The sequence below is a fragment of the Candida parapsilosis genome, contig 006372 (assembly GCF_000182765.1).
Source record: "Candida parapsilosis strain CDC317 annotated contig 006372".
NCBI lineage: Eukaryota > Fungi > Ascomycota > Pichiomycetes > Serinales > Debaryomycetaceae > Lodderomyces > Lodderomyces parapsilosis.
This window is the reverse complement of record NW_023503283.1, coordinates 1286072-1303394: the sequence shown is the minus strand read 5'-3', so window position 1 is coordinate 1303394 and position 17323 is coordinate 1286072. Positions and strand designations below refer to the sequence as shown.

General features: G+C 38.3%; 10 protein-coding genes across 10 annotated transcripts; 7 read left to right on the top strand and 3 right to left on the bottom strand. All coding sequences in view use genetic code 12, as the record gives it.

Moving 5' to 3' along the window:
* Positions 1-477: 477 nt before the first annotated feature.
* Positions 478-771, top strand: CPAR2_405695 (uncharacterized protein; the record flags this gene model as incomplete). Its single annotated transcript, XM_036811497.1, has 1 exon — positions 478-771. The coding sequence occupies one exon, from the start codon at positions 478-480 to the stop codon at positions 769-771; it is 294 nt and encodes a 97-aa protein (XP_036667928.1).
* Positions 758-2596, top strand: GPI1 (phosphatidylinositol N-acetylglucosaminyltransferase; the record flags this gene model as incomplete). Its single annotated transcript, XM_036811496.1, has 1 exon — positions 758-2596. The coding sequence occupies one exon, from the start codon at positions 758-760 to the stop codon at positions 2594-2596; it is 1839 nt and encodes a 612-aa protein (XP_036667927.1).
* Positions 2597-3130: 534 nt separating this feature from the next.
* On the top strand, positions 3131-4192 carry YST1 (40S ribosomal protein uS2; the record flags this gene model as incomplete). The annotated part of the gene is made up of 2 exons (XM_036811495.1): positions 3131-3220; positions 3497-4192. 2 exons carry the CDS (start codon positions 3131-3133, stop codon positions 4190-4192), a joined length of 786 nt encoding a protein of 261 aa, XP_036667926.1.
* Positions 4193-5609: 1417 nt separating this feature from the next.
* On the top strand, positions 5610-7148 carry SMI1B (Smi1bp; the record flags this gene model as incomplete). The annotated part of the gene is made up of 1 exon (XM_036811494.1): positions 5610-7148. One exon carries the CDS (start codon positions 5610-5612, stop codon positions 7146-7148), a length of 1539 nt encoding a protein of 512 aa, XP_036667925.1.
* Positions 7149-7179: 31 nt separating this feature from the next.
* Positions 7180-8550, bottom strand: DIE2 (dolichyl-P-Glc:Glc(2)Man(9)GlcNAc(2)-PP-dolichol alpha-1,2- glucosyltransferase; the record flags this gene model as incomplete). The annotated part of the gene is made up of 1 exon (XM_036811493.1): positions 7180-8550. The coding sequence occupies one exon, from the start codon at positions 8548-8550 to the stop codon at positions 7180-7182; it is 1371 nt and encodes a 456-aa protein (XP_036667924.1).
* Positions 8551-8810: 260 nt separating this feature from the next.
* On the top strand, positions 8811-10391 carry CPAR2_405650 (uncharacterized protein; the record flags this gene model as incomplete). Its single annotated transcript, XM_036811492.1, has 2 exons — positions 8811-9720; positions 9790-10391. The coding sequence occupies 2 exons, from the start codon at positions 8811-8813 to the stop codon at positions 10389-10391; spliced, it is 1512 nt and encodes a 503-aa protein (XP_036667923.1).
* Positions 10392-10559: 168 nt separating this feature from the next.
* PIN3 (Pin3p) lies at positions 10560-11414 on the top strand (the record flags this gene model as incomplete). Its single annotated transcript, XM_036811491.1, has 1 exon — positions 10560-11414. The coding sequence occupies one exon, from the start codon at positions 10560-10562 to the stop codon at positions 11412-11414; it is 855 nt and encodes a 284-aa protein (XP_036667922.1).
* Positions 11415-11506: 92 nt separating this feature from the next.
* PHB2 (prohibitin subunit) lies at positions 11507-12427 on the bottom strand (the record flags this gene model as incomplete). Its single annotated transcript, XM_036811489.1, has 1 exon — positions 11507-12427. The coding sequence occupies one exon, from the start codon at positions 12425-12427 to the stop codon at positions 11507-11509; it is 921 nt and encodes a 306-aa protein (XP_036667921.1).
* A 140-nt stretch (positions 12428-12567) lies between these two features.
* Positions 12568-14328, bottom strand: CPAR2_405620 (uncharacterized protein; the record flags this gene model as incomplete). Its single annotated transcript, XM_036811488.1, has 1 exon — positions 12568-14328. One exon carries the CDS (start codon positions 14326-14328, stop codon positions 12568-12570), a length of 1761 nt encoding a protein of 586 aa, XP_036667920.1.
* A 386-nt stretch (positions 14329-14714) lies between these two features.
* CPAR2_405610 (DNA helicase) lies at positions 14715-17300 on the top strand (the record flags this gene model as incomplete). The annotated part of the gene is made up of 1 exon (XM_036811487.1): positions 14715-17300. The coding sequence occupies one exon, from the start codon at positions 14715-14717 to the stop codon at positions 17298-17300; it is 2586 nt and encodes an 861-aa protein (XP_036667919.1).
* Positions 17301-17323: the final 23 nt, after the last annotated feature.

The following is a 17323-nucleotide window of genomic DNA, read 5'->3' as shown; positions in this document are numbered from 1 at the left end:
GAGATTAAGTACGTAACTGCTGTTGTTTTGTGTGTGTGTATTCTGTCTAATTTTGATTGACACAACACATGGGAAGACATATACGCTAATTCTGCAAATGACGCAAGTTACGCCACCACTTTGCAATGGCACGGTCAAACTCAAGGTCCATCGAAAAGATAATACTCTGCGCTGATTGCGTTGCAAAGTAAAGTCCACAAGCAATTTGCACCTAGAGTTTGATAAAATAACTCAACTTCAAAGAATGCTCACACACTTTATTATCTCTGTTTGCTCACACTTTATAGTCGATTGTAGAAGTTTACTTTACCCGAAACACTCTGATTATGTTCACACTGTTAATCCAGGTTAGTTTCAATTGGGGTGGTGGTTTGTACTAAGTCAAATCTAAGTTGGTAGCGCTTTCGCTACTCAAGGAAAGATGACATCAGTTATTTTTCAAACCAGAGACACAACAACTGGCATGCCCAATCTTATATGACAGTGGATATCCATCTATGGGAAATACTCATCCGAGCACTAATTGTACTAATAGTCCTTACTTCAATTTACATTATTTCCATATACTTGCTCGATTATTTCGTCATCAAGACTTATCCATTCATTACAACTTCTAGTACATCATCAATTACCAGTGAGATCGACGATCCTCCAAGCCTTGAAATTCTGCCCCGACTGCTAAGATTACGAAAGGAGGAGTTTTATTTACAATACAACAATAGTTCCCAATTTCTACGTCGTGACTCGTTTGCAGTAAATGTACTTCAGTAATGATACATGTCCCGTGCAGATATATTTCCCAAATGACTTGAAAAAGTACTTTACCCATCATCATGAGGTGTTTCTTTTGGGATATGAGGTTGGGAATGCATACGTTATATTTCAATGTACGGAGGATGCGAACGCCTATACTGCTGCAATTCCTGGGTTGAAAATTGTGGGCACAATCAATCAACCGTCAAGTGGGTATCTTTTGAACTTGCACTACGATCAAGCGGGAGGACACGTTTCGTGTTCACTCAATCCTACCATTATTTATTTCGATCCCCCAAATTTCAGAAACTTGGAGTATTTCTCCATTGAGCCCATTTTATTACAATCTGTGGAAAAGTCAACGAAATCATCAACATCAATTGAATCAAAATTTGATGCATATATTCCGGAGGTTGGGATACCACCGCAAAATACATCAATAGCTGATGGCGATGTCTTGGATAAGATCAATCTGATATACAGAGCTCGAAATAAACTCAAACAAGTTAGTATACTGTCCACATCGACAATGTTTGACTCATTTTGCAAGTGGATAGTTGTACAATCGATAATACCTATCATTAAAATTTGCCAGAATGTGCTAATAATGCTTTTACTGATTATCAATTTCGAAATTTTGGGTTACTCATTGGTTCAAGTCTCAAAATGTTTTCGACAATTGGATCTACGATTGAAACAGTTAAACTACTTCCCCATTCAATTTTTGTGCTACTACGATCGAAACGTATTATATCAAAAAGATTCACAAATTATCAATGAATTGAAATTGCCCATCCTCAATACTAATTTAAACATCAACAATTCAAACTACATCAATTTATATAATTCGCTATGGTTGATTTTCAATGATATCTTACTTGGAGTTACAGTCTATGGGTACATTGACAGGTACCAATATCAAATATTCAACTTTATCCAATCGACAATCTTGGAAAAGTTATTATGCAATGAGTTAGTTTCTTTGATAACTTGGGTATCAACTGAAAATCCCGCTGGTTTTAAATTGAATACTGACTTGGGTAAATTCTTTGGTGATTTATACATTTGGACAATATTATTTTGGAGAGATTATGTGGAAAATGTTCACATTAGCAAGAACAAGAGCATGATTTTACAAATATTGAAAGTTCTTTGTTATGGAGGTGGATGCTCATTCTTGCTATCATTCCTTATTGATTGTATTCAATTATTGACGTTCCACATGTATGCATTCTACTACGGTGCTGCCAAAATTTATAAACGACAACTTGAAATTATCAAGTCATTGTTTCAATTGTTTCGGGGAAAGAAGTACAATGTGCTTCGTAATAGAATAGACAACTTAAACAATTATGAAACTGGGGATGTTTTCGAGATTGATCAATTATTATTGGGGACTTTATTGTTTATGATTATGATTTTCCTTTTACCAACTACATTTGCATTCTACCTTACATTCACCATTTTCCATATCATGATACTCATGGCTCATAATTTGTTGGAGAATATAACTATTGTTTTGAATTTCACACCGATTTTCGTATGTTTGTTGAAACTTAAAAACTCAAAAAGGTTGCAAGGAGGGATCAGGTTTCAATATAAAGGCTCTTACAACAGGACAACGTTTTTATCTATATCAAACAAGTCACTCACATATCAAGCAATTTTTGTCAACTATGTGAAATTGTTTCAGCGGGCGAAGAATTTCAGACACTCCATTGTCAAGAATTTACTATCCGGAAATATGATTTCATTCAAGTATGACCATAATCTAAAGTTTCTATACTTGATGTTACCAGAGGAGTACGCTGAAACAATAAGTATTTGGAAGTATGTAAAGTAGTATAAAGAAGTCTGTACTAACAATGGTTACACATTTCAATCACACGTAGTGTAATCGTGCATGAATGAACGTTAAGCTACGACTATCCTCTGTCAAGGGGAAATGTGCGTATACAAACAACTCTTGTCAGTTCGATGATGATTCATTGATAGTGTTGATGTTTGACAGGAAACTATACACGTGCAAGTATTGTTTTAGGGCTATAATCACCTCGGGCATTGCACAAAAGGTTTTATTGCGTGCAACAATTTACAAATTTTTTCCCCCATTATGGTGCGGTCCTTCGTGCGAACATTGAGACAATCGCGGCCATTAGGGCGAGAGGTTTTTTTTTTCTCCCCTCCACTCCCTAGGCTGCCTTCGCTTTACTATGAGTTTCTCGCACTCTCACATACAAACTTTTGTTTAGCAGTTACACACTACTCTCTTGGAAGGAAAGAAAAAAAAAAAAAGAATCAATTTTTCAAAATTTTTTCAACCTTAGTGAAACCTTTGATATATCTTACCAACATAGACCAGTCAATATAACCAAAGATGTCATTACCAGCTTCATTTGACTTAACTCCAGAAGACGCTAAATTATTGTTAGCTGCCAACGTCCACTTGGGATCTAAGAATGTTCAAGTATGTTTTTAAGAAATGCATAGAGAGGGATTTAATGTGAATTAATGAAATATAGCATGGCATAAACACAACGGAGGAAAGCCATTAAAAAAACAGGGATTGCCAATATGCCCAAAACTCTAGGAAAGGAGATACATTGAATGGGAGTTTGAGAAAAGCTCAAGCCACCCTCAATTGTATTTTTAACCAAGGATCTACACATGTCACTTGCTATACTCATTCGATTCACATCAACATTATAGACAATGAAATACTAACAATTTGCTTTTTTTTTAGGTACACAACAAACCATACGTCTACAAAACCAGACCAGATGGTGTCAATGTCATCAACATTGGTAAGACTTGGGAAAAGATTGTCTTGGCTGCCAGAATCATTGCCGCTATTCCAAACGCCTCTGATGTTGCTGTCTGTTCATCAAGAACTTTCGGTCAAAGAGCTGTTTTGAAATTCGGTGCTCACACTGGTGCCACTGCCATTGCTGGTAGATTCACTCCAGGTAACTTTACAAACTATATCACCCGTTCTTTCAAAGAACCAAGATTGGTTGTTGTTACTGACCCAAGAACTGACTCTCAAGCCATCAAAGAATCATCATATGTCAACATTCCAGTTATTGCTTTGACTGATATGGATTCACCATCTGAATACGTTGATGTTGCTATACCATGTAACAACAAAGGTAAACACTCCATTGGTTTGATCTGGTGGTTGTTGGCTAGAGAAGTTTTGAGATTGAGAGGTATCATTGCTGACAGAACTACCGAATGGTCAGTCATGCCAGATTTGTACTTTTACAGAGACCCTGAAGAAATTGAACAAAATGCTGCTGAAGAAGGTGCTACTGAAGAAGTTGAAGAAGCTGTTGTTGTTGAAGCTGAAACCGAATGGACTGGTGAAACTGAAGATCTTGACTGGGCTGAATCTGGTGTTACTCCAGCTGCTGAAGATGCTGCTGCTTCAAACTGGTAAATCAATTGAGGAGGTCAGTTTAAGCACAATTTTACTTGAAAAATTTTACAAAATAGGGAGTATCACGATCCTATTTTCCATTAATGGGAACAGTTGATACTATTTATAAAACTTTTGTATAAGTGAGGGGAGGTACCGTGTATTTTACATAGTTTTCATTTTAAATCTAACGTTTAATCAGAATGGGGAGATTGTAGAGAATAAAAAGATTAAGCTGGTTGATTGTCAAGAAGAAGAGCCTATATGGATGAGTTGAGTTTAGTGATCCTGCATATGGCCCCATCGCTTGTGCGATGATAAAAATCAGTCTCCAAAATCAAAAAAATTTTCCAACTTTCATCCTTTTCTTCTTTTCTTCTTCAATTTGATTACCATGGATAGTGATTAAAAAAACTTGATCAAAAAGAACTAATGAAATCAACCAATAAGATAACCATCATAAACAAAATAAACAAATAAAAAACACTAACCGGAGAAGTACTAGAGATTCAAGGCTCCTTAATTGGAGCTGAACATCAACTAGTGTTCTAGGGCGTGTTTTGGTGGGGGGGAGGTGTTTACCGCTTTTTTTCCCCATCCTACTTCCCTCAAAGCACAAACACCTTACAAGTTCACTTTTGAAGATTTTCCAGGCGAGTTGAGAGGTTTTCTTTCAATACGCTGTTCTTTAAAAGCCATTGGAATCTTCGCTACACCCAGTTTTTTTGTTTAAAAAGGCTTGTTTGTTCCTGCTTGCATAGCAATTCCTTTTTTTTTTTTTTTTTTTTTAAATCAAATTGGTGTTCAGAATCGAAAGTCGTATACTAAAAGTATTTGACTTTGGTACTTTTTAACTCTGGGGTTGAGATGATGAGAGAAGGGGAGGGTCCTTTTGCGGCTATCCTTCTTCTTTCACTCTCTTCTAGTATCATATTTTTTTTTTTTTTTTGTTTTGAGAATCCCGTTGCAGGTGTTGTTTCTTGCCTACCTTTTTGTTTTTTATGATTCTTCCTAGATTGAAATACCTGGTTTATCGTATACTTTTCAAAATTTACTATGAGATTTGTACTTCATGCCCAGGTGACATTTATAAGTATTGTGTAGGTGGGATATAAATGTAATGTCTCTGAACTTTAGTAGTACCATATTGTTGATTATTTAACCCAATTGGGTTAAATTATAATATCGAATGTCGCAAAATACAATATTGCAATACTTTACTTTGAAAACGCGCATTTTTTTTTTTTTTTGACTGCTCTCGTTAAAATTTTCTTGTTTTCAATCAAAACTAACTTAGAGTAGACCGAGATCTCTTCGTTTGAGGAAAAGACAGAGTTGAGCTGAGGTTCGACTACGTTACTGCATCCGCTTTAAAGAATATACATTGGTTACTCAATTTACGCATCAAGAACTACAAACAAAGGCATCTCCATTTGTCATGAAATTCAGCCAACGGTTGCACGAAATCATATATTCGTTAAGTACTGATGATAAGTATTCCGAATTTGACTCTAGAAAGTCATTCAACAGAGTCAACAAACCAGATTCCGAGAATCTCTTGGGCATGAACTCGCTGTACAACAACTCATCGGTTGATTCAATCCATAATATAACCACCAACGAACCAAGTGATGGATCCGAAGGTGTACATGAAATGAGATTAGCCTGGAGACATATAAAGCACTGGTTGGTCAAATATGCACCTGATTTAAACAGCTCTTTACTGAGCAAATGTACTTCAGCAGATTTGGAAGATTTTCAAAAAGATTTACACATCAAACTACCACAATCAGTGTTTCAATTTTTTAAAATCACCGATGGTCAACTGAACTTTGGCAACCAATTGAATATAGATACCAATGGTCTCATTTTTGGGTTGAGATTGATGTCCTTGGATGATATAATGATACAGACTGAAAATTGGAGAAAAGTTGCAGACTACATCAACACTGGCATCAGCCAACAAAACAATAAGGCAAATGGTCTAAGTAAATTACCAGTCTCACATGCAAGCTCAAGTCAATACAAGAAAAAACTAGGTCTCAACACTAGTAGTGAGCTATCGTCTGCTGAAACCTCATTTGACTTGACAGATACACAATCAAGAAAAACATCAGTTTCTTCTCATGATGCAGACTTGACAAGTACCAAATCCACTCATAATCATCTACGTATGCCAAAGCAAAGATCCATTCCTCCGAAAATGATTCACGAAACTTTTGCCCACCCAATGTGGATTCCATTAGCGACTGATGAAGTTGGTAATTACATTGGAATTGATCTCTCTCCCCCACCAGCTGGTAAGTGGGGCCAAGTTATTCTCTTTGGGAGAGATTTCGATTTCAAGTTTCAAATTGCCGACACCTGGGGTGATTTCTTGTTGATTTTCGCCAATGATTTAGAAATGGGCAATTGGGATATCAAGGCGAACAGAAAGAATAACGATGGGGACTTGTTTATTGGTAATGAAGGCGAAATCGTGTTTGTTGATAAAGAGTCTAAATTGGAGGTGCCGTATTTGGAAGTGTTGAAACGAAGAGCAGTCAAGAAGTGGATGACAAAGATGGAGAATGAGCCACCAGAGAATGTGAATAAAGAGTTATTGGATGAATTGAAACAGAATGAAGTTTCGATTCTCGCGCTACATAACAAGAGCTTCCAATCTATAGACACATTCATTACGAAGAACTTGAATTTGCTAGATCATGCGAAATCTCTTCAGACGTCGAGTAATAACGATAATGAAGAAGAAGATGACGAGGATGACGATGAGGACGATGAAGAAGACGATATCAAACAAGTGTCGAAGCCCAAAAAGACTGAAGACAAATTGAAAATCAATTCCAAAGCAAATAGTAGCAAGAGCCCACTATCTCAAGAAGTGACAGAAGACGATCAAGATTTGGACGATGCTGAAGAAAATAATCCCACGCCGGACGATGACAAAACTTTACAAGAAGTAGATTTTAGAACATAGACAGTAATTGCATTTAATTGTACCCTTGGCATCACCAAATAATTCTCTGAATTACCCCAGGTTCACTTACCCAAGTGAATTGGTGTGTGAAAAATATATACAGGGTAATCAAGTTGATCAAATTTAACCACATGAATTCAAGCAAGTTGGCAAGAGGATAATTTGGGGCAATGTACAACCTAAATACCACTAATGGGATGATGTAATACCTTGGTTCGAATAATGGTGAGGGCACAATAGTCAAGACTATGGCTCCAATGAATGCTAGAATACCAATAGGCGATAGGTTGAGTTTTCTGGATTTTGCTAACGATACAACGATATTGTATGAAGCGAAATGATAAACAGGGATTGCCATCACACTGCTATACTTGTGACTGAGTAATCTTTTGAAAATGTAAAAAGTGTAATGTCTGTTGTCTGCAAGTAGGAAAGGATGGACAATGGTGTAATTGTCAATTATGTACTTTATCCCAGCAAAGGCAGCCATATTGAAAATGATGTTTACTCCATGGTTTCCGATAAGAAAATTGATATACTTTGACATCGTTGAACGATTCAACCACACGGGCCATGTAAAAAAATTGATAAAGGTGAAACAGTAAAACACTTGAACCAAATGTAACTGAATCTGATGGTTCTCCTTATCTCCAAATGTGATCCCTCCGTTGTATTTCAAAAATGCAGTAAACAAGATAAAATTGACCGCGTAACCCGATAAGGCAGACCAATTTTTCAAACTTCTCCCAATGAACGATTGGACTCTATCGAAAATTGATTGGACTCTGTAAATCTGTCTGTCGATATAAACAACAGCAATGAAAGCTACCCAAGCAATGTTTGTTTGTCTCATCCATAAGCTTGCGAATCCAATTATTGAGCTTAAAATTGGCCATTGGTGAGCTCTCGTATTGATCAAGCTGAGTGACATCACCACCAAAATTGTTGACCATACATCAGTATAGAATAAAAAGTAATAGGTAAACAACAACGGTTGGGATATGATATTCACTGTCCAGTACTGTCTCGTGTTTGATCTTTTGAAGTTTCGAAGTACAATTGGTAATACAATGATTCCACCTAATAAATTCAATGATCGTAGAACATTATAGTCTCGGCACAAATCATACACGCCAGTCACCGCTTCTAACGATTTTGCATATACAAGTCCCAATAAGTATAACCCTGGTGGCGTTGTGATTTTATTATCCCATTTGTCGAATCTAGAAGCACAATAAGTTTGACATTGACGTAAGTGGAAAATCTCATCAACAAATGGTTGAGCGACTAGCTCTTTGGTTTTGAAAAACACTTGGCCACAGATGATCAAAAATAACAATGTGCAAGTGTACTTGATCACTGGTTCAAGATATGTTTGTCTAGTCGGAATTATCAACGGCATTGAAGTGGTTTCCCGGATTGTTAATGATGAAAAGACAAAAAAATAAAATACTCCAACATTTGACACAAAAATGATAAAGAGTTTGGCATAACTAACTTAGGAGAAAAAAATTAAAGAAACCAAGGTGGTTGCAAAAACATATCAAACTACATTGACAACCTAATTTTTTGCTTCATATTCTACTCCAACTATCTCTTTATTCAGTTGATCTTGCTATTGAGGAGGCTCTAGCTGAAGCTAACACACATCGCAATTACAACATGTCATCAAACGAAAAGACCTTGCTTAGTGGTGACAGATTTATCCCAACCTCATCATCCATGCTGGCTTACAAGGTGTGGTCAGACAGAGAGTCAAGGGCTTCAGTTATACAGTCCAACAACAATGAATTTAACTTTTCCATTCGTGATGATTCATTTGTATCAACGGTAATGCAATCACCGACAAACATGTCCCCGTCACCAAGGTCAACCACTAGTTCAAGCCAGTTGAGCTCAACTGGCAACTCAAGCTGTCCAGGAACCAGTTTGATCCCAAATGATCTTCACCAGGAAGTGGTTGCAGAGGCATTGAACTTCAACTGTTGCTCAAAAGTGTTTAAGTTCAACAATGCATATACCCACCAGCCACAGAAAGGTCCCACCATCCATCAAACTGACCCCATCGACAAAATCATCAGCAGGTCTGCATCAAAAAAGCAAAAAGTCAAGGTTAAATCAATAATGGCTTCGGATATCTTGCAGGCACCTGGATTGAGAAATGATTATTATTCGAATTTGATAAGTTGGTCAACAAAGACAAATAGAGTAATTGTGGGCTTGGCATCCAGAATGTACATGTGGGGCGCAGATAGTCATGTTGTTCAAATCAATTATGAAAATGATAATTTAATTACTGCAGTTAGTTGCTCACAAGAGTATTGGATCTTGGTGGCTACGGCAAATGGCAAGATCCTCTTGATTGATCAAAAGGAAAAAGTTAACCAAGTTGTTGGCGAATTCAATACACCAGAAAATAAATGTATCTTTTGTTTTACTTGGTTTAATGACTCGGAACATTTTTTGGCTGGAGATGATAGTGGTGAGGTATACATCATGCAAATCAAACTGTCATCTAACCTCGAACTTGAAATAATCAAGACTTTTAGGGCTCATCAACAACAAATTTGTGGTAAGCATAGCGAGGTATCAGAAGAATTTGTGTACACATGATGAAAATGATCTTACTAACATTTTCCAGGAATCGCCCTCAACTCCACCAATGATGAAGTCGCGGTGGGTGCAAATGACAATTGTTGCTCGCTTTGGAGTTTACCCGATTTCCAGTCACCACGATTGAAATTTGTGCTACCACACAAGGCCGCTATAAAAGCATTAAGCTTTTGCCCTTGGACGGCATCTCTATTGGCTACTGGTGGAGGTAGCAAAGATCGTAAGATTCGATTTTGGCACACTACTAGCGGGACTTTGTTGAAGGAGTTTTACACTGATGGTCAGATTACGTCATTGATTTGGTCGAGATACAAGAAAGAGATTGTGGCTACATTTGGGTTTGGTGGGTCAACAAAGTCAAATCTTATGAGAGTTTACACATATCCGGAGATGTGTCCAGTGTTGGAAGTGAATGCCACCAGCAATTTACGTATTCTCAGTGCCACAACCAGTCCCGACTTTTGTTCTGTTTGTGTAGCCACTAATGATTCAACAATAAGAATATATCACTTATGGAACAGAGCAGTGGAAATCACTCCAGCATCAAATTCGAGAATCATAGGAGCTTACGGAAGCAATATTATTGAACTAGCAGAAGGTATCAGCATGGACTGTATAGGTATAAGATGAATAAAGGGAAGGAACATTGTGCGTCGGATTTAAGAATAGGCTGTGTGGTTCCCTATTTTTAGATCAAGCGAAAAATGTCACTCTACATTTGTCCTCTTTATATTTTCTAAGCCTTTAGTAAAATCTTTACATTCATTACCACATCCATCAACAAATCGCAATTGCAACATGTCAGCAGCACTAGTGAACAGATCATTAACTACAGTGAGAACGGAGTTGGAGTTTTTGCGTGATTCGGATATCATCACTGATGCACTTTACAACAAGCTAGTCGAGGCTTTACCTCAGAAGTACAAAAAGGATGAGAAGCCATGGGACGTGGATGTTTTAGAAAGTGGCACTGTTTCAAAAAAGGCAGAGTTTATTCCACCAGCTGGCGCACCAGCATCATCATATGAAGAGAAATCAAATAAATTGACACAAGAGTTTGCCAACACTCATATTTCACCACCCGACCACCCACCGGCACCACCTCGTTCTGGTCCTAAGCCAGTTGGATATTGCGTTGCGCTGTTTGATTATGCTGCACAAGAGCCAGATGATTTGAGTCTAACCAAGGGTGATAAGTTGGCAGTGGTTGAACACTTGTCTGAAGATTGGTGGAAAGGTTACAAAGCAGGATCCACTCCGGAAAAGGCTGGTGTATTCCCTTCCAATTACGTTACAGTTATTTCAGAAGCAGAATTTAACACTGCTGAAAACAGATTGGCTCCACCACGTCCTTCACCATCGCAACAAAACTCCTTCTCATCGTACGGCCCTCCATCTTATAATCAACCTCCATTACTGAATCAGCCATCTTATGGAGGTTATGCTCAGTACCCTCCACCATCTACAAATTACTACCCTCCACAACAATATCAGCAATCACCACCACAACAAATTGTGGTTGCTCCCGAACAACAACAACAACATTCAAATGGCCATGATCGTGTAAAGAAATATGGAAGTCGTTTTGGTGAAGCTGCATTATTTGGTGCAGGTGCATCAGTTGGTGCCAACATTGTCAACTCTATCTTATAGGTTTAGTAGAGACATTTTAATTGGGAACACGGTAAAGTATAATAATTCATTTCGTTAAATTCTTTTACTATTTACAAAACCATCTACTGTACTCATTTTCTATTGTTACGGCTATCAGCAACAGTGTTTAACAACAAGGTGTCATTGTCCAAAATAATTCTATTTGGAGATGATGCCAAAATGTTTGCAATTTCCCTAGCTGTGTCCAACCTTTTCAATTCGACATAGTCTCTAGATTTCTTGATTGCTTCACCAATCAATTCAGCGGATTTAGCCTCACCTTGAGCTTTGACCACCAATTGTTGCTTCTCTTGGATTGCTTTATCAACAATAAATGCAGCTCTTTGTGCATCTTGTTGAGCAATTTGTTTGGCTTCAACAGCAGCACTGAACTCAGGCGAAAAAGTCATATAAGTCAAAGAAACATCATCCAATGAAATGTTGAACTTTGAAGCACGGCGCAACAAGTTTTCCTTGACTAATCGGGAAACTTTCTCTCTTTGAGTGATCAATTGTGAAGCATTAAACTGAGCAACGACTGATTTCAACACTTCATTGACAATCGAAGGCAATACTTTCTCCTCATAGTTGGTTCCCAATGTCCTGAATATTGTTGGCAATTCAAATATATCTGGCTTGTACAATACTCTACAAGTTATATTCACCATTTGTAAATCTTTCGTACCAGTCAATGATGCAATTTCTTTTGGTTTAGCTCTAACGTCAAAGATGATTGGTCTTTGAAACCAAGGGATAACAAAATGAGTACCTTCTGGATAGATTTTTTGTTGAACCCCACCAATTCTCGAGTATAATATGGCACGTTGACCACCGTCTACATTGAACAAAGCATTTTGAGCAAACATAGCAACTCCACCCAAGACTAAAATTCCACCAATTCCACCAAAAATTGCCAATGGGCTTTTGGGATTTTTGCCTCCACCTGACTGGCGAGCTTGTTGAGCTCTGCGCCTCAACTCATTGGACAAAGCCTTCCAGTTTTGATCGTTCATTTGATTGTGTGTATATCGGTGTGTGTTTATTGCCTTTGGGAGGTAGTGCAGTGTAGGCGTTTAAAAATTTGGAGAGAGACAAAAAAGTAAGAATATACAAAATGAGATGAGTTATATGCAGGAAAATTACACGAACCACATTATGATGGCACTCCTTCGTAATCGTTCTTAGAATAGTACTCAGCAAGCGCTTTTTTCCAATACCGTTTCCTGTTTGACTGTATATGGTTTGTTCTGAGCAATTTTTCAAGAAGAACGGCAATAAGAACAATGATGCAAACCACTGAAGCTGGTGCAATCATACGAACAAATCTTGTAGTGGTGACTGTCTTTTGATATGGACATTGTGCATAAGGGCCACCTGATACGAAACAATTGGATATTGTTATATCATTTAAATCAATCCATACCGGGTAAGCGACATTTTGCCGCTTCACAGCGCTCATAAGCGAGAGCATTTCGGTGCTCAGTCTTGGCAAGCTAAAGTTGTATCCATCTGGACAGTCACCTCTACCAACATCAAAATAAGTCTGCTTATCACCTGGTGGTATATACCAATCATTAGGCTCAGTTTTGTTCTGACATGCGATAGAGAACTTTTCGTAGCAATCGTCAACCTTCCAACCATTATCGGTCATGACTACACACCGAAAAGATGCGTTTGCATCCATGTTGTTACTATTTGACAGATTGCTTGATGTTGAGTTGTTGAACACGTGAGGCTGACCCGCACGCCACGACCAAAATAGATAGGGAGTGAATGATATAAATAAATCTCCAATATCCAGTATGTTTTTATTGTCAATGACGTATGAAGTGGCATTAAAGATGGGCAAGAGTCCACACCTTAGGAAATTCTGAACACTGTCTTGGGTAAACTGGTAATCATTGTTATCAATGACATAGACGAATTCCGTTGTCAAGGACATATCATTGTATTTCCCTGTGTCGTCATCCAATTTGAGAAGCTCGTTGCAATAAGGCTCTACCTGTTTTGCAGTTTTCACCGATGTTGGTAACGTATCATTGAAGAAAATGAGTTCTCGATCATGGCTGTCGATTGTGTAGGCTCGAGGAGATGGAACAATTTCATTGCTCAAGACATTGACCAATATTCTCTTGTATTGCGATAGTAGAACAGTTTCCAATGTAGGCATGATTGTACTCGATTTATTGTAGAACGAAGCATACGGGTTTGACGATAGATAAACTTGTTGTCGGTAGTCATCTAGCACATTTGGACTGAAAATGTAGGAAGCAATCGGGGTGATTGTAGCATTCAATGTCGAGTTCCCCACAATAGTTGACCGTGAATTAGGCGCATAAATGTTTTCGAGTGACATTGTCTTATTCGACTTTTCATAATGTATGGACTTAAGGTTGAGTAGCAAATGGAGAAAATTAGCTTCAAAATTTGTGTTTGAAGAATCTAAGTACGACTCAATTATGGACATGACATTATCGGTTGTGAATCCAACTTCGCAAGTATACGTAACATTGTTCCAGGTGACTTTAACTTTATCGTTTGGATTATAAGTTACATTTTGCGGAAAGGGGGCTGGGCATAATTGCCATACTGATGTAAATTCATTCCAATATAGATCCAACATTATTGCTTGCATTCCGGTATCTAGCAAATCGCGCAACTTTGATGTACTGTTCAAGCTGTAATCTCCATTTGAAAACATCGTTGTTAGTGACGTGCCTGTTACCGCTAGCTGGTCAAGAGGCACTGGTTTGGAAATGTCTCTCTGAGTTCTAATTGCAACATCAAGGGTTTCATTCAATGCAGTTTGGTTGACTGATGTTTGATTGTGTAGCATCAGAAAATTGGCCCCATTTAGAGCCACAACGTGACATAGTAGAAATGAAACGACAACAACTATATCTCGATAGATCATCTTGAACTATACATGCTTGATTTGCTTTACCGTTTCTCAAGTTGTGTATAGAAGAGAAAATTGGAATGAACAAAACGGTAGCGTTCATATGTTACTGGCATAACCATAGTTAAAAAGTCATTATGATAGTCAAATAAGTTGTTTTACAGCTGCTTTATACTTACGTACCGGTGACTTTAGTAACCGAACCCCGTCTGACTGACCACCTGAGCGTCTTTTGCACCTGAAGTGTAAAGCAGTAGCTTCATTAACGCGTCCCAGTGTCATCAACTACACAAAATACGTGTGGGGGGTCAAGAAGTATGAGAAAATATAAACATTGATCTCAACTTAATTCCTTCCGACACTTTGTAATTAGCATGACCATCGGGACAGCACAGAACTTAATGTTCTTGAATGATCTTAATGAGAATCAAAAACAAGCAGTTACTGCCCCAGCCCATGGCCGTCTCCAAATCATTGCCGGTCCCGGAACAGGAAAGACAAAAGTACTAACCTCACGCGTTGCCTACCTACTTTTAGTAGAAAAGATCAAACCAGAACACATTATTGTTACCACATTTACTAAGAAAGCAGCTAATGAACTAGTGGAAAGGTTGGAGACTTTATTGAGTGGTCATCGTGAAATTAATGTGTCGAGGTTATTAGTAGGTACATTTCACAGCTTATGCTACAGAATAATCAAAAGGTTTGGATCAAAGATTGGCGTCAGCGGGTACACTATTGCCGACGAGAGAGACAAAGACCATTTCTTGAGGGAAGTGTTGGAGAAAGAACTTTCTGGTGAAGCCATCAACCACATTCGCAATGCTCCTTCAGCGGAGCTTTTACCCTTAAGATCAAACAAAAAGAATGAAAAATACCATGGGATTGATATGTCCAGGTTGAAGCGACAAATATCAAGATTAAAATCGCAGGGTATTTTGCCAGATAGTTATAAAAGTGTAAAGGACTATAACCAAAGTTTGCACTCGATTTATGAGGCATATCAAATAAAACTTATCGAAGAGCGAAAACTTGATTTCGACGATTGTTTACTTACTTGTTACACTTTGGTGACCGAGTACCCCGTGCTTCATTTTGTCAAGCACGTACTTGTTGATGAATTTCAGGACACGAATGATATTCAACTCCGGTTAATGTATCAATTTGCCAGGGGGAGTATTATCGATCACGAATTTCAAAATAATGTAACCATTGTTGGAGATCCTGATCAGAGCATATATGCATTCAGAGATGCACAATCAAAAAATTTCACGTTAATGGTTGAACATTATGACAAGCTCAACCTACCATGTACAGTAATAGCATTGAATCAAAACTATCGATCAACCACGGAGATATTGCAGCTATCGGAAAAATTAATGAGGCAACAAGAGGATCGGAAAACTAAAGAATTGGTGTCTCAATTTAAAGATTCGATAAAGCCCGTTTACAGGTGTCTAAAGTCAGCTGAACAAGAAGCTAAATGGATTGCTTATCAGATTGAGTTTTTGCTAGCACTCCCCAACTCCACGATTATGCCGAATGACATTGCAATTTTATTTCGTGCTGCTTTCCAAACTCGTGCCGTGGAGACTGAACTAGTGAGAAGGAAGATTCCATATTTTATGATCAGGGGTAAAGCATTCTGGGAAAGACAAGAGGTTGTTGCCATTATTGATTATTTGCGCGTTTGTGGTGATGAAAATGATAGGATATCCATATCACGTACCTTGAATTTCCCCAAGCGTGGGCTCGGGGCAAAAAATCTCGAATTGATTGATGAAATTATCATAGGTGGCAAAAGGTCTGGGCTTACGGCATTTGAAGTACTCAAGGCATTGGCTCTTGACAAGCTCAATACCAAGCTACCACTACGGGCAAGAAATAGTGTAGGAAAATACGTGAGTATGATTGAAAAAGCAAAAGAGATCTTGCGCAAAATTGAGCCAAGCACTATTGATAATGAGAGGACTGTATGGGCATTACAATTATTTGAACATGTTTTCCAAGAGTCAGGTCTCAAGGCAGAATACCTAAGAGATGAGGAGAGATCATTAAATATTAATGAAGTGAAGGAACAGTTTTGCGGTTTCCAGTTCCAGGATGAAGAGATTATAGGTAACACTGAGGATGAACAAACTACCGATGACAGAAACTTTATAGTCCAATTTGTCGAGTCGGTGGGGCTATATGCAACTGATGACAAGGGGGATGAGAAATCGAATACTCCCAAGGTGTCGCTAAGTACTATCCACGGTGCTAAAGGTCTTGAATGGCCAGTTGTGTTTGTACCTGGATTATCTGAAGGTTTGTTACCAGCTGGATTTGCAATGTATGGAACGGGATCCGACGCTCTTGATGAAGAAAGACGATGCTTCTATGTTGCATGTACAAGAGCCAAATCACTTCTCTATGTGTCAGCTTACAAGGAGTCGAATTCAACAAATTCTTGGAGACAACCAATAGATGAGGAGTCTCGGTTTGTCAGACGTCTAACAGAGCTAAAAGTGTTTGATAAAGTACAGCCAGCATTGAAAAACATAAAGGGGTTCAAATTGCTTTGTTCGTTGCTTGGAATTGAACATGATAAATCACTTGATGGTCGATTGGAACAGTTGTTTCATGCATATGCTGAGAATTGGAAAATGTATTCGACCAATGATACATTTACTGCCACCACGCTGCCAGAAAATGCCAAATCCACAGGCTTCGCAACAGCACTGAGTCTAAGTTTGGGTATGAATGCAAAAAAGAGACGGATAGAACACAAAGTAGCACCACTAGCACCACCAGCACCACCAGTACCACCACCATTACCGACAGTGTCAGCCAAACCTGGCGTGATTACAATAGATCATGATGACGACCTGGAAGATGGAGATCCAATTGTGCTTTTACCGACTGTGCCAAACCAAAAGAAAAACAAGGCTCCACCTTATATTCCTGTGCGGAAACTGAAGTCAAATGCACTTGGAACAAGGAGGTGATGAAATATAGGCCAAGAGCACGT